General features: G+C 41.5%; 1 protein-coding gene across 1 annotated transcript; it reads right to left on the bottom strand.

Moving 5' to 3' along the window:
* Positions 1-186: 186 nt before the first annotated feature.
* Positions 187-13720, bottom strand: gtf2e2 (general transcription factor IIE, polypeptide 2, beta). Its single transcript, XM_079499039.1, has 8 exons — positions 13462-13720; positions 12844-12998; positions 5097-5179; positions 2647-2754; positions 2220-2402; positions 1730-1823; positions 1366-1481; positions 187-900 (listed from the first exon to the last, which is right to left on the bottom strand). The coding sequence occupies exons 2-8, from the start codon at positions 12995-12997 to the stop codon at positions 781-783; spliced, it is 858 nt and encodes a 285-aa protein (XP_079355165.1). The 5' UTR covers position 12998; positions 13462-13720; the 3' UTR covers positions 187-780.
* Positions 13721-13920: the final 200 nt, after the last annotated feature.

Raw genomic sequence — 13920 nt, 5'->3', positions numbered from 1 at the left:
TTGAATAGGGGTATTTTAAGTAGAACTAAACTGTAATTACATTTACAGTACCTTTTAGCCATGTTTTTTTTCCCTCTCTCCCATACAAAATACATTATGGGTTTATTGTGCTTTGGTCATGCACACGCATGAATGAGTGATAGTAGCCAGGTGTGCAACAGATCCAACACACCTGATCTCACAGTCTATACGTGATGTGAGTTTATTACCATAGTCAAAGTTAAAAGAAAAACACCAAATGGTTATGTACTGCATGGAAACAATTGTGGCATGATTATACTGTAGTGTATACCACACAACATACATCAGCTCTGATGACAAACCAAAAGCCTGTTTCTAAGGCCGTTCTGATGAAACAATATAGAAATTTGCTCAAGATTTATTGTTTAAATCCAAATAATGATAAACCTATGGAATATTTAGCATTTTACCGTAAATGTCCGTGTTATACTCAGTAAAGCTTTAAAAAAATATGTACAGCTTTGCATTTTGCTTAAGAAGTAAATGCCAGCGCCCTGCTTTTCGGTTTGTAGTTTTGGCACAGACATCCAGTGTCTTACAATAATCCAAACTGGCTCTCATTCCTCTGGTCTCTGCTATCAATATCAAATAGCAACTGGACACCATTTAATTGTACAGCTTCTATTCAGTCCATGTCCTGCGAGATCACTGAGACACCCATACAGTCTTTGTTTTGTTGTTGATCCATGTCATTTCTGGACAACCGCTTCTGCATCAAACCTCTGAAGTCTGAACCATAAAATAAGAGGCAGGGGAATCTTATTTCTTTGCCGGTACACCCTCTGAATAGTCCTCCAGCACTCCAGCCAAATGGTCATTGTGAGTCTTGAAGCGCCTCTTCTTCTGGCCACCCGGCTTCTTCCTTTTCTGCACTGGCATCTGCGAAGAGTAAATCATCAAAACCAGAGTTATCTTATTCAACAGCTCCGTTTGTGATTGTAAACTATGATTCAAATGTTACATTTCCATAAAGGAGATTACAGGTGCATTTTTGAGGGGCGGTAGCCCCTCCTATATACAGCTTTTTGTCCTTCACTCGTGCCACATTTGCTATTGACAATGAAAGGAGAATATGTCATGTGTCTGAACAAATATATATATCATAAATTCAGTTGTCATTTTACATGATCATGGTGAAAAGATGAGTTTTTTTAAACATTGTATCATGGCTAAAAGATAACATAAGTTGACAAATTAATTAATGAAAAGGTATATTCATTTTTTATTGGATGATGTACGACAAGAGCGCCCCTCACTTCACACGGGTGTGATTTTTAAATGACAATAGGGATATCTTTCTTTTAATATGAAGTACAGTAACAGGAGTGTCAAAAAGGCACTGACCACTTTCTTTGGTCCCGTCTCTTGCATGGAGGAGATGCCCTGTCTCTTGAGATACTCCTCAATCTTCTCTTCGTCCATGGAATCAACTGGAACACTCCTCCACAGCTTCTGGAATTCTGGGCATTAAAGCAGTTCAATTCATTATATCATGGCAAAATAAACCAAGTGTGAGGTGAAACACATTGTGAAGCCGCTACATAGCTTGGGAATAAGGACTATACAAATAGTAATGTATACTATAATAGCATACGCCTACCTCTGATGATGAATAATATTCCCCACATGGGGAAATAAATAATCTTCAATTTACCCCCATAAATCAATAAAGCAATTCAACAGTAAATAAGGCCAGGCCAGTACTCACCATCATCCACCACAAACTGGCAGTGTTTGTCATTGTAAAATAGGACCTTTTTCTTGTCTGGTCTGGTCACAAAGATGATCTGATCCGCTAAAGTCTGTAGGGGGAACAAAGGGATTGACATGGTCTTATGTCTGATTAATACTTGATTGCGTGCGTAATCGTATTCCCTCCCAACACAACAGTGGTCCCCAGGTTGATTCTTAGTCAGGGTGGTGGTCCCTGGGGTTTACAACAAGTTGAAAACCCCTGTGCTAAAGGCTAAAGCCTAACTTACACTTAAGACATGCAGCAGTGTAAGTAAGTAGTAGCCTTGCCGAGCCATAAGGCCCATCAGGCAGGAGCCTATCGCCTGTTTCTGTAGCGTGAGGCAGCTTGATGTACAAGTACACCCCTTGGACATGACGCTAGTATGTCGCAGTGTGCCTTGCTGAAAATAACTAATTGCTACACACATTTCACATGGAAATAAGTAGTAAATAGTGTGTTTTACCTTAATGGCCTTGGCCGAGTTGGGCAGACCCTCCTCCACGTCATCCAGCAGGATCCCTCCCAGGCCCAGCTGGTCGTGTTTGTCCAGCAGCCTCAGCAGGGACTTCTTGTCCCTCAGCTTGTATTTAGGCTTAAAGGCATACTTCCCATCCTGCACATCAATCTTTGGGTTGTTGACCAAGGCCTGGGTTCAAATGGGTAGGAGATGTTCAGGTTTTAAATGCAATGGTCTAAGAAGGGTTCTGGCTTGTTTTAATATTTTCGCAGAAAGTTCTTGTCCATATTATGAAATGCCCAGAATAGGGACGCTACAGTTCATGTGGTTTATGAATGTTAATCCAAAAAAAGACACACACACACACACACACACACACACACACACACACACACACACACACACACACACACACACACACACACACACACACCTCGGATATAAGCCACTGTTTCTGCTTCATCCCGATGTCCAGCAGTTTGGTCTCATCCAGCATTTCCTCAAGGGACAGGAAGTGTGTATCTCCTCTCTGATGCCTCGTCTGATTGAGAGATAGAAAAAAACATACATGGATTCATATAATATAATCTATTGAACACCAGTTTCATTTAAAATCTAAATTAATGTAAATTATAGATTTAACTTGTGTGATAATAGTTTCCACCAGACAGTGACGATACATAGGCTACGAGCCTACGAGATGTATATGTTTTGAAGTCACTTGGCATGGTTCTTCTGATGAATAGGAACAATGCTACAACTACAAGACCCCATCAATGGAAATTATGATTTCCATTTGTTTACGCCTCAGTGAGTCCACAAACCGTGAAGTCCTTTGTCCTTCATTCTAAAAAGTGATCCTAGGAGTATTTTTAGACCTAGACAAACTTTCAGCACAATTAGGAGTAGCCTAATTCTGAGGTCACGTGCCTGATCACTACTACGGGACAAGTCTGTACTCATCGTTGCATATAGCCTACATAATATTTGCACCGTGCCAGTCATGCAGAAATCCGCATGAAATGACAGATTTGGCTAGCTGTACTTGTTCTCGTTGGGTAAGGCTGAAGACAGCGGGTGGCTGCCAACTGCTGGTGGAAGTACTGACCAGTGTATCAATCGATCAATCAGTGTACCTTGACCTAAGACGTGAAATAACTGATTAGGGAAACTATAGAGGGTATGCGCCGCTGCGCGTGACATGACATCATCATCATACCCGGAAGTTATGCAGGAAGTAGGGAACGCCTACTGAGTGGCAAAATAATTACTTTCTGGCCCTGAGAGCCCATAAATCCAAGCAGAAAATCTGATTGAGTTAAACAATGTTAATCTCACTTTGCCACTAGGGCTGTAACGATTACAAATTTAAGTTGACGATTAATTGTCACCCAAATAATTGTGATTAACGATTTAATGTGTTTTTTTGCATTGAATATTGAAACGTTATAATTTGTATTTATGTTTGCCTTTTAGGCTTCATAATCACAAATTGCACAGGGCAGATATGACAAATAACTTAAATATACAAATAAATCAGTGACACATAAAAAATATTCTTTCCGCCTGGGCCGTGGCTTAGGTCCAGGCACCTTGGCCAGTAGCCCAAGCCTGGCAGTGTGCCGCGGGTTCAACTCCCGATCCCGACAGCCTTTACTGCATGTCACTCCACCATCTCTCTCCCCCATTTCCTGTCAGCCTACTGTCTGTCCCTCTATAAAAAATATGAAATAAAGGTGAAAGCCGCAAAAAAAACGGAAATAGTTGATCTACGAGCTTGTAGATCTGCTATTTCTGCTATTTTTGAAAAATTTATGAAAATGTATGGTCATTTTTCAACATGGAAACGATTGACGATTGTGCAAAAATAATTGTGATTATTTAAAATAATTGCTATTAGGCTATTATGTAATAATTGTGACAGGCCTATTTGCCACTCACTTTATGCATGGGCATTCCCCACTATACTGTATGTTCATTGGTTGATTTGGTCCGGTCGTGAATGAATGACAGTATGTGTGTCCAATGACGGTTAACCCCCTGCTAACATACCTGTTGTGCTAGTTGTGGAGGACACCTGACATCTATTGTTTGTAAAATTGCCAAATTGCCAATGTACCCTTCAAAACTCTCTGGGAACTTCAAATGCACTGCAAATAAATCCTGGACACACATTCAAAAAGAATGAATCATGGATGGGGTACATGTTCTGCAGCTAGGGATGAGTCAGTGCAATGGTTTGATAGATTGTAGCAGGCCATCTGCAGCGACACCAAATGGTAAATAACTTAAAATAAGCTGTTTATATGCAACAGAAAGCCTGAGGGCCAAATGTTGATTGATTGAATGATTGAATAGTTTATTAGACAGAATGTATAAACAGCAACAGAGTCAGACACTCAGTCAAAAAGAGATGGCACAAAAAAGGTCCTTGCGGTCATGTTTCCATTTAGGCCCTATGCAATCAATTCATAGACATGACATGAACAACGCCTGTTACACAGGCGATTTCATAAATAAAGTGACTCACTCCCAGAGCTTTGGAGCACAACACAAACAATGTTCCATTTTTGAGGCTTTGATAGACAGTCTGTATTTCAAATCTAACACTAACAAGATGCACTTGCCGAGGGCTTTAACCACTTAAAACATGTCAAAAATAACCTATCTACAAGCTCGCATGGCAGGGCGTTGTAGGTCTAAGCTTGTAGCCATTTTCTTTATATTTTAATATTTTCGATCATCAAGTGCTTGCTCATTCTAAAACATTTTGACAGGAATACACATCTGTAAAGGAATGAGAATACTGTACATCCACACTTGGCCACGGCCACGCTTATATCAGTGGGGTTGTTTTGGTGAGACTTGCCGACTGAGTCTTACCTTCATGTAGTTGACGATCTTGGCCAGGCAACCAAACTTGTAGCCAGAGCTACCCGTGAGAGCCTTCAGACTGAAGTTTGGGTCTGGAGAACAGAGAGAAAGAGGCGTTTGTTTAAAATGCTCAAAGAGTTACGCAGGGGATGTAACCATAACTATGAGAGAACTAGGGCTGTCGTGATTACACAACAAATAATTGTGATTAATGATTTAATTGTGTTTTTGGCATTGAACATTGGAACTTTGATATGAATCAAAATGTATAATTGCCTTCCGTAAGACTTCCGTAATTCATAATCAAAAATTGCACGGGCAGATAGGACAAGTAACTGGTCTTAAATATACAACGACATTAACCCATTTTGACCTGAGATCAGATTATTTCTGAAAAAGCTATGTTTCTATGTCAGTGGTTCTTCGATTTTTCAAAAATAGCAGACCTACAAGCTCGTAGCGCGCCACTCGGTGGCGCGCTATGAGCTTGTAGATCTGCTATTTTTCAATAGCTAAAGCATAACATAATGCTAACACCAAAAGGGGTTCCCGCCCAAAATGGGTTAATGATATATATTTCATAATTTTACACTTCTGCATGAAACATAAACATGTCATTGACTGAACACACCCCGTCAGCACAGTTCACAGTGGATGCACCATAAAACAACATAAAAAGGCTACAAAAGCAGCATGTCCGTGTAATGTGATAAGACAGATTTTATGGCCCCGAGGCCTCGCCAGCTGGAAATCATTCAAGATGCTGCACCCCCACCCCCCCACCCCCCGGGGAGACCATGCTGCTCCGCCTGAGGTCTGTGCTGGAGGACAGCCAATCAGAGCTGTCCGCTGGCAACCGACTCATGAATGATTCACGGTGTGGGCGGCGGCAATGGTGGAAAAAGTATTTCATTATTTTACTTAAGTAAAAGTATCAATACTGCAATGTAGAACTACTCCGTAAAAGCCCGGAATTCAAAGTTTACAAAAGTATTGGCATAAAAATGTACTTAAAAGTACCAAAAGTAGAAAGTACTCATTATGCAGAATCATGTCCAATTTCAAGTTTTGAAATGTATACAAATAGCAGATCTACAAGATCACAATGCGTCGCATCACAACGCATTGTGAGTTTGTAGATCGGCTATTTTCAAGTGGCCAAAAATGTTTATAGGTCTGAAGTGGTTAATGTATGTTATAATAATCAGTCTACAAGGTAACTAGTAACAGTTTACAAATAAATGTAGTAGAGTAAAATGTACAATATTTGCCTCTGAGATGTAGTGGAGTAGAAGGAATAGTACTGGAAATTGGAAATACACAAGCTAAGTAGAAATACCTAAATATTTTACACAAGTACAGTACTTGAGCAGATGTACTTAGTTACTTTCCACCAGTGGTGGGCGGGAGATGCTGTTGCCGTGTGGTCCTCGGAGGGCGGGACGTTTGATTTGAGTGATAGGCCGGCTAGCTAATGGTGCAGGGGGGCAAGAATTCAAGTGTAGCCAATGAGAGGAATGGATGTCCCGTTCTCTGGTAGGCTGAGAAATGAAGAGCTGCAAGGAGTGGCACACACAGAAAGAGAAAGGGAGAGTGAGAGACAGAGAGAGAGAGACAGAGAGAGAAAGAGAGAGGGGGGAGCGTGCTAAAGAAGACGATTAAAATAAAGCAGAGATCGCGGGAGTGGAAAAGTGAGCGAGCAATAAGGTGGAGCAGCAGAGAGAGAGGAGAGAGCATCTCTTCACTGGCAGCATCTTGAAACTGGCACCGACACATAGGTGAGTGTGCAGATTTGTTGTGCATATTATGGTTGAGAGCGAAAGATAAACTGATTACATTAGGACATTTAGGCTACGATGTACGTGTGTGTGTGTGTGTGTGTGTGTGTGTGTGTGTGTGTGTGTGTGTGTGTGTTGAAATTAGTGTAGTATATTACACAACTCTGTCCATACTAGTGCATTTATTCTTTTGCAGTCCGACTTTGAAGAGGAAATGATGATGTGTATTTTCACAAACACCTACTGTAGGTTATATCCTTTAGGTTTGTATGAATTCTCAGGAGGGATCAAAGCTGGTAATGGAAAATGATATAATGAGGTAGATGTGGTTAACATGGATCTGGCTGTCTGCACTGTCCTTGAATGACAAACATCCATTATGTGTTTCTGTTGGTAAAGAGATGAGATGCCTCTCTGACCACTTCCAAGCTGCAGCTCTCAACAAGAAATCAATGCAGGACCGACAGCTGTGAGGAGCCAGCTAGAGACATAGGGTGTGTGTGTTTGTGTGTGTGGGGGGGTAAACTAAGGGGTGAGCATCTGTGCACAAACAAAAACGGTTTGTGGTCTTACAACACCTTTTAGATGGTGGAATTGGGGTGGGGCTTCATTTTGGGATGGGATAACAGATGTCATAGGAGGCTAGGGGCAATCGGCGTGTGTCCATTGAGAAGAGCAGGGGGGCAACTAAGGCCAGACAAAACAACATACAAGGTGGATGTCAAAGAGGTGGTCGTCATGGTGACGATGGGTAGAGCTGAAGTTGAAATGATGGGTTTGGTTTGAGATGGGTGGATGCTCTGAGAAGACTGAAGCCAGCAGCACACCCACACAACACCTCTATAAGATCACATTACTGACACACTACCTGATGACGCCAATGACCCACTTTAGCATTACAGGATGGAGTGCTCACCTATCTCGTCATGTGAACTGAGAAACATGCAATCAACACTGTGTCACAGCAGTGCTCACTACCAAACGCAACAACGGTCCACAAGTATACTCTCAGACACACTAGCGTGTGTAATGAACGTACCAATACCAAAGTGCCTGTGTGTGCCCGCTGTGCATAAAACAACTCTTTTGCATGATGGAGCAAACATTTTAGACTGGTCTGCGGAGGCATTTAAAAGCCACTTTCGTATACATGCTTCCATGTTCCCCATCCCATCTCTTCAGTTCACTCAAGCAAAATGGGTCACCACCAGTGTGTGCATGTGCGTGTCAGTGTGGTACAGAGATGTTTGTGTTGTATGTACAGCATGTGTCCATGTGTTAGTGGAGACTAGAGAGCCACGCTGCTGCCTCGGGGAGGTGAAGTGGCAAGAGTAGGCTGTAGTGCGAAAACTAAGTAACAAGTGTGATAATGTGGGTTAATCCCATCAGCCACATAGATTTAAACCATAATGAAGATCTTGTGGCCAAAATGTTGGCCATTTTGGTATCCAACAGATGGCCCCATTACTAGAGGAGGTGCAGGTTGTCATTGTTTTCTTGTAGCAATGCCTAACCATCTCACTGTATGACTGGCCTACACAATAGAGCGTCGCAGTCCCGCCCCCTACCAGGGCCCAGGAAATGATTCTCCGTTCATTTTCCTCATAGACATTTCAAAAAGTATTTATTTAAAGACGTTTACGCCGTGGACAAAGCCAACTCGAGTCGTGACAAATCATGACAACAAACACAATTTTTTGGGCCGAACAAATAATTAGAAAGAAGAAAAAAACGGCAGGTTACAACACTTTTTGTCGTTTTTCTTCTTTGTAATTATTTGTTTGGTCCAAAATATTGTGTTTGTTGTCATGAGTTGTCACGACTCGAGTTGGCTTTGTCCGCGGCGTAACAGTCTTTAAATAAATAAGTTTTGAAATGTATTGGGAATCATTTCCTGGGCCTGGCGTCGTCATGAAAGAGGGCGGGACTGCGACGCTCTATATTGACTTGGATGCAATGACAATATGGCAACCTAGCACCACAAGACTTAGGCATCCTTCATGCTCTAATGACTTTACCTAGTGCTTCTATTCCCCCATAGAACCAAATACCACATCTGCACATACTGACATTGTCCTTCTCTTTCTCTCTCTAATCTATGCAGAAATCATGGCCAATGTCAGTACCACCCTGCTCCCAAGTGCTGTGCCCTGGCATCCAGCGGTGGCCCCTCTCTCCCGGGTCTCCCTGCAGGTACAGGAGGTCTACCCTTTCCATGACGGATGGAACATAGCCTGCTTTGTCATCCTACTGCTCTTCATCGTCACTGTGCTGTCCCTGGCTGCACTGGCTGTGCTATATGAACTGTTGGACTGTTGGTGCTGTGCCAAAGGAAAGACTCATCGCCAGCTTCAGGAGGAGGGCCCCGGAGGCTTCAGCAAGCTCATGAGCAGCCTCCGTCCATCACAGTCCGAAACCGAGGTGGTGTAGGATGAATATGAGGAGAATGGAGGGGGGGGGGGGGGGGGTATAACTGGTGCAAATACTATGACTTTGACCGTGGCACCAAAATAACTGAACATTTTGTTTTAGAAACCACCCAGTAGTGATATGTTCAGTCACAGTTTACAGGAAGAGAAGCCGGGTGCGCTGATGGAAGGGACATGGCAGGGTGACAGGGTCATGTAGAGAAGAAAAGGAGTCAAGACGAGACGAGACAGGACAACCCTTCTTTGTTTTGCTCAATGATTTGGGATAAAGTTTACCGTAGCTGGCCTCTCATTACATTTAGAAGTCCATGGCTCTATTCACCGCCACTTCAGGACACAAAGAGAAAGCTCAGAAATGAATGCCTTATGTAATGCAACCTTACCACCAGAGCAAAACACAAGGTTGCTCTATTGATCTGATTTAATAAAGCAAGCATGGCAGTGCTTTAGGATACATTATGTGTGTGCAAATTACCGGATACAGAAGGCGGGTTGTAGACAGGATCTGTGCATTAAGCAGTGAAACCACTAAGACAAAGTTAAGAATAGGATGCATACACTATGGCTTCCGAAATGCTGGATCATATGTTAGGTGATGTTTATTCCACCTAGTACACAACACTGGATACAAGTAGCATGGCCAAAGGTTGTCATAATGTCAAATAGGTAAATGTTATTTGGCCAGAAGACAATTGCTATCATATATTTGAGTGTAACCCCATATTGTGGCCTGCTGGAAGCAAAAATAAAAAATAAAGTAAAAATATGTCCAAGAGATCTCCAAATGCAATGAATGCTGGGCTTAGTGGGCTATAACTGTTGTGGAAACAAAATGTCACAAAAAACAGCAGCCCTAAACCAATGCAATCAGTTCGTATTGGGAGGGACGGTGAATTATTTTCAAAGCAGTCGGCATAATTTAGGTTTGTCGGCGATCATTTCTTGCCACTGACAAACTGCCCAGATATTGAATTACATTTTTGCCAGACGTTGACGTACATCAGTGGGCTGAGATCTCTGATCGTCTGACAAATATAAAACAAGGTGCTCTGACTAGAAGTGAAAAGCTGTCAAGAGATCAAAAAACACAGTTGATAATATGGTTCTATCATGTATGGTTTTTAAATTCAACCTTGTCCATGGTCCTCTACCAGTCCTGAACAACATTGTCTACTAGCTTGTCAAGCCGTGGCAGGCAATCATTCTGAGTTTAGGTCAGGTAATCTTTTGACTGTGTGTATTCCACAATGTTGTTGAATGTTTTCTTTAACATATTTCACACTGTAAAATGACCATATGACATAGTGATATGTGGCACCATACAGCGATGCAACAAGCCACGCTGGACTGAGCACACTATGGTTTATATGCCTTAAAAACACACATTTCCTAATAAATGGTCAATGATTTAAAAAGTGATTATGTGGCTTTCTTCTGTTGAAATCCTAAAATGGGAAATGTTGCACATTGTGTGTGATGTGAAAATTTTATTTTGATTTATTCTTTTAATAGGAGTGCCACTGAAACCTGTATAATACTGTACTTCTCCTTGAATAAAGAAATTATTAAAAAAATAAAAAATCCTAAGATATACATGAATGAATGCGGTGATGCCAAATCATCATTAGTCACATATATAGACCAAGGCTGATATATGCTAGGAAAACCCCAAAACATGTGTCCAGTCAGTGACAAAGTAGTAGTAGTAAATAGTTGCTGGGTAAAAGTCGAATGGAATGTCTTTAGATTTTCAACATGGTTCAACACAACATTCACCTCAACTTCACAGTAAGATTTCTCTGAATATTTTAGCAATGGTGGTGCATACTAAAAATGCATGTTTGGTGTTTTGAAGTAGCCTGGAAACCAGACGAATCGGCCACAGAAAAAGAGAAATCCCTGGGGAGATTGGTGGTCTGGCATTGCTCACAGCAGCACATTATTCAAAGTGACACTTTTTTTGCTGTGACGTTGGAATTAGGGATAACAGAAAGTGACCATCAGCCAAAACGATTAATCGACAGCTCTGCCGATTAATAATCGATTAATTGAAGGGTCCTGGATCTACTCTACTAAGAATGGGGCAGTAATGTATTCAATAATACATTGGTAAACAGTTATGACATACATTTGATATAATTATAGTTATTGCTTAAATACTAAAATATATTGAGCTCATACATAACATAACATGCAATACAAGTATTGTGATTTAAACAATTATGTAAGTTATCATAAAATTGTCACTAAATTGCTTGCTTGTCGGTCCTTTGCTCTATGTAAAGAGTCTTGAGACAACTGCAACATTTCAATCTCCCTTATCGAAACAATAATGGTCATTAACATAAACAGGGCAGAGACATTTATATTCTTAAAGCCGCACTATGTGATGTTATAACAACTATATAGCACATTTTGTCCCACCAAATTATAAAGTTACATGTTTAAGGAATCATGAATGACAACCATCCTTCCATAATAGACTCAGGGCAGTCGGTCCCTGCAAGGGGCTTGACTGTATTACTATGTACAGGGCAGAGTGTAGAGTAGGAGAGTAGTGACACGCTTTGATCTTGCCGCAAAGCGGGTGCCTATGTTTATACTATATGTCTATAGTTCCAAACATATGCTCCTATGGCTGGAACTATCCCATTGAGATAGTATGAGCACGTCCGCATTCCATTGTTACAATGGGAGTCAATGCTAGTGTCGCCACTCTCTTACTATATTACTCTGGTACAGGGGAGATGATGAGTTTCATCCTGGCATTTGCCAAGGCACCAAGGCAGAACTGCCAGGCAAAGCGTGCAGACTCTTGGGTAATGAAGTCAAAGATGTTGGCTGTCATGTTATTCGTGTCCAAAGTAACCAAAACTACATAATTTTAATGCTTACTCGTCTATACTGATTGGTAAATTAAAAGGAGTAGTTCACCCAAAAAATGACTTATTTTCAATCAATTAACTGACACACCCCATGAAGCCTTGAGGGCGTGATTATATCAAAATGTATCAAATTACTGATTGTGGTGAGGTGGGTCCACTTTGTGTCCTACGTTCATCCTATCTGCGTTTATTTTCTCTTCTCATAATGGATGCACGGTACACTATCCCGTACATTAGTGTTTCCCAGAGCCATAGAGTAAGACAGAGTTACACAAACTCTGTTCACTTCATGGGCCCAGTCCACTCTACTACATAGACTTCTATTGAGCATGGGGATAACCGGAAGTTTCCGGAATACATTGGAGTCTATGGGCTCGCGCGAGTACATGAACCACGTGACTGGGCTGTTTACTGCCCCCTCAATATCGCAACTCTTCTATTAGATAGCTCTGGTGTTTCCCAAACAGTGGGTCGGGATCACTTTTAAATCTACTCTGAGAAATGCTGAGTGCCGAAACTGAGCCAGTCTTGCATCTTTTATTTTAGAGTGCCGCTTTTTCGATTTTTATGGTCACTCAGTAAGTATAATCGTGGCAGCCCTAGAGTTGGCAACACTGTAGGTAAGTCATTCACCATGACAGTTCCAGCTGCAGCTCCAACTTACCAGCATTGTGTTTGGACCCAGAGGACCCTTCCTTGTCAGCTTTGGCCTTCTTCTTCTTGTGTGAGGCAGATTCAGTAGGTCTCTTCTCTACAGCTGGAGTGGACAGAGCCCTCTTCTTGAAGAGCTCTCTCTCCCTCAGTAGTGCAGGATCCATCCTGACAATGACAGAACAACCAGCCATTATTATTATACAGCCTTATGTGTGCAATATCGTGTTGTTACATGATACACCTGTTCAAAGCATACGGTGCTTCACTGACTGTGATATGAGCTCGGGGTTATAAGCCACGCAATCTACTTCAATTACTAAGCTATTTAAAAAGGTTAAAGAGGGGCAAACGCAATCAAAATAGCAGACATTTGCTAGTTACATAACATAAATAGTCTATGCATGTGTGTAACCAATTAACCTCGCGTCACCAGGCTTTCCACCTCGGAGTAAGCAATAGTCTAGTCATGTAACTATTTGGTATTATATTAATAAGAAAAACTCTTGATAGCCGTCTACTAAACCGACCGCACCTACTGTACTGATTACATAACCAAGTTCAAAACATCAACATCCGAAACGTTAGTTAGATGGTTTGCTTAGTTCTGCTAAGCTAAATGCTACCTTACCTTTCTGAGACTGCTCCTGTTTTCAGACAAACTGGTATGTTGGACACAAATTTAAGAATAATTTCACACGTCGTTAGCCAAAGAGAGTGATGTTTCTAAACCTAAATGCTACCGCAGTGGTTTCCCTCCCAGCATTCTTCAAACAACTGGATTATTGTATCACTAAACTACATTATTGTATACTACTCTGGTATTACTGTAGCTCCCAACGTGCACTTCCGTTCCTTGTTCGACTTCTCGGACATCGACAAGTTTTCCCTCAAACAAAACCAAACTGATTCAAAGCAATGGTGCGCCACCTACTGTACATCCGGAAAACGGAATTTTAAAGCTCACCACTTATCTCACTTCTTATTCAGTTAAATCAACAAATTCCACATGCTTAATCTAAATAAAATGTAGCAAACGTTATGTAGCTATACCAGTGGGCTCTATTATGTAGGCTAGTAGCCTAATACT

Source organism: Electrona antarctica (assembly GCF_951216825.1).
Source record: "Electrona antarctica genome assembly, chromosome: 4".
NCBI lineage: Eukaryota > Metazoa > Chordata > Actinopteri > Myctophiformes > Myctophidae > Electrona > Electrona antarctica.
The sequence above is the reverse complement of the archived record's forward strand: the minus strand, read 5'-3'. Positions and strand labels throughout refer to the sequence as shown.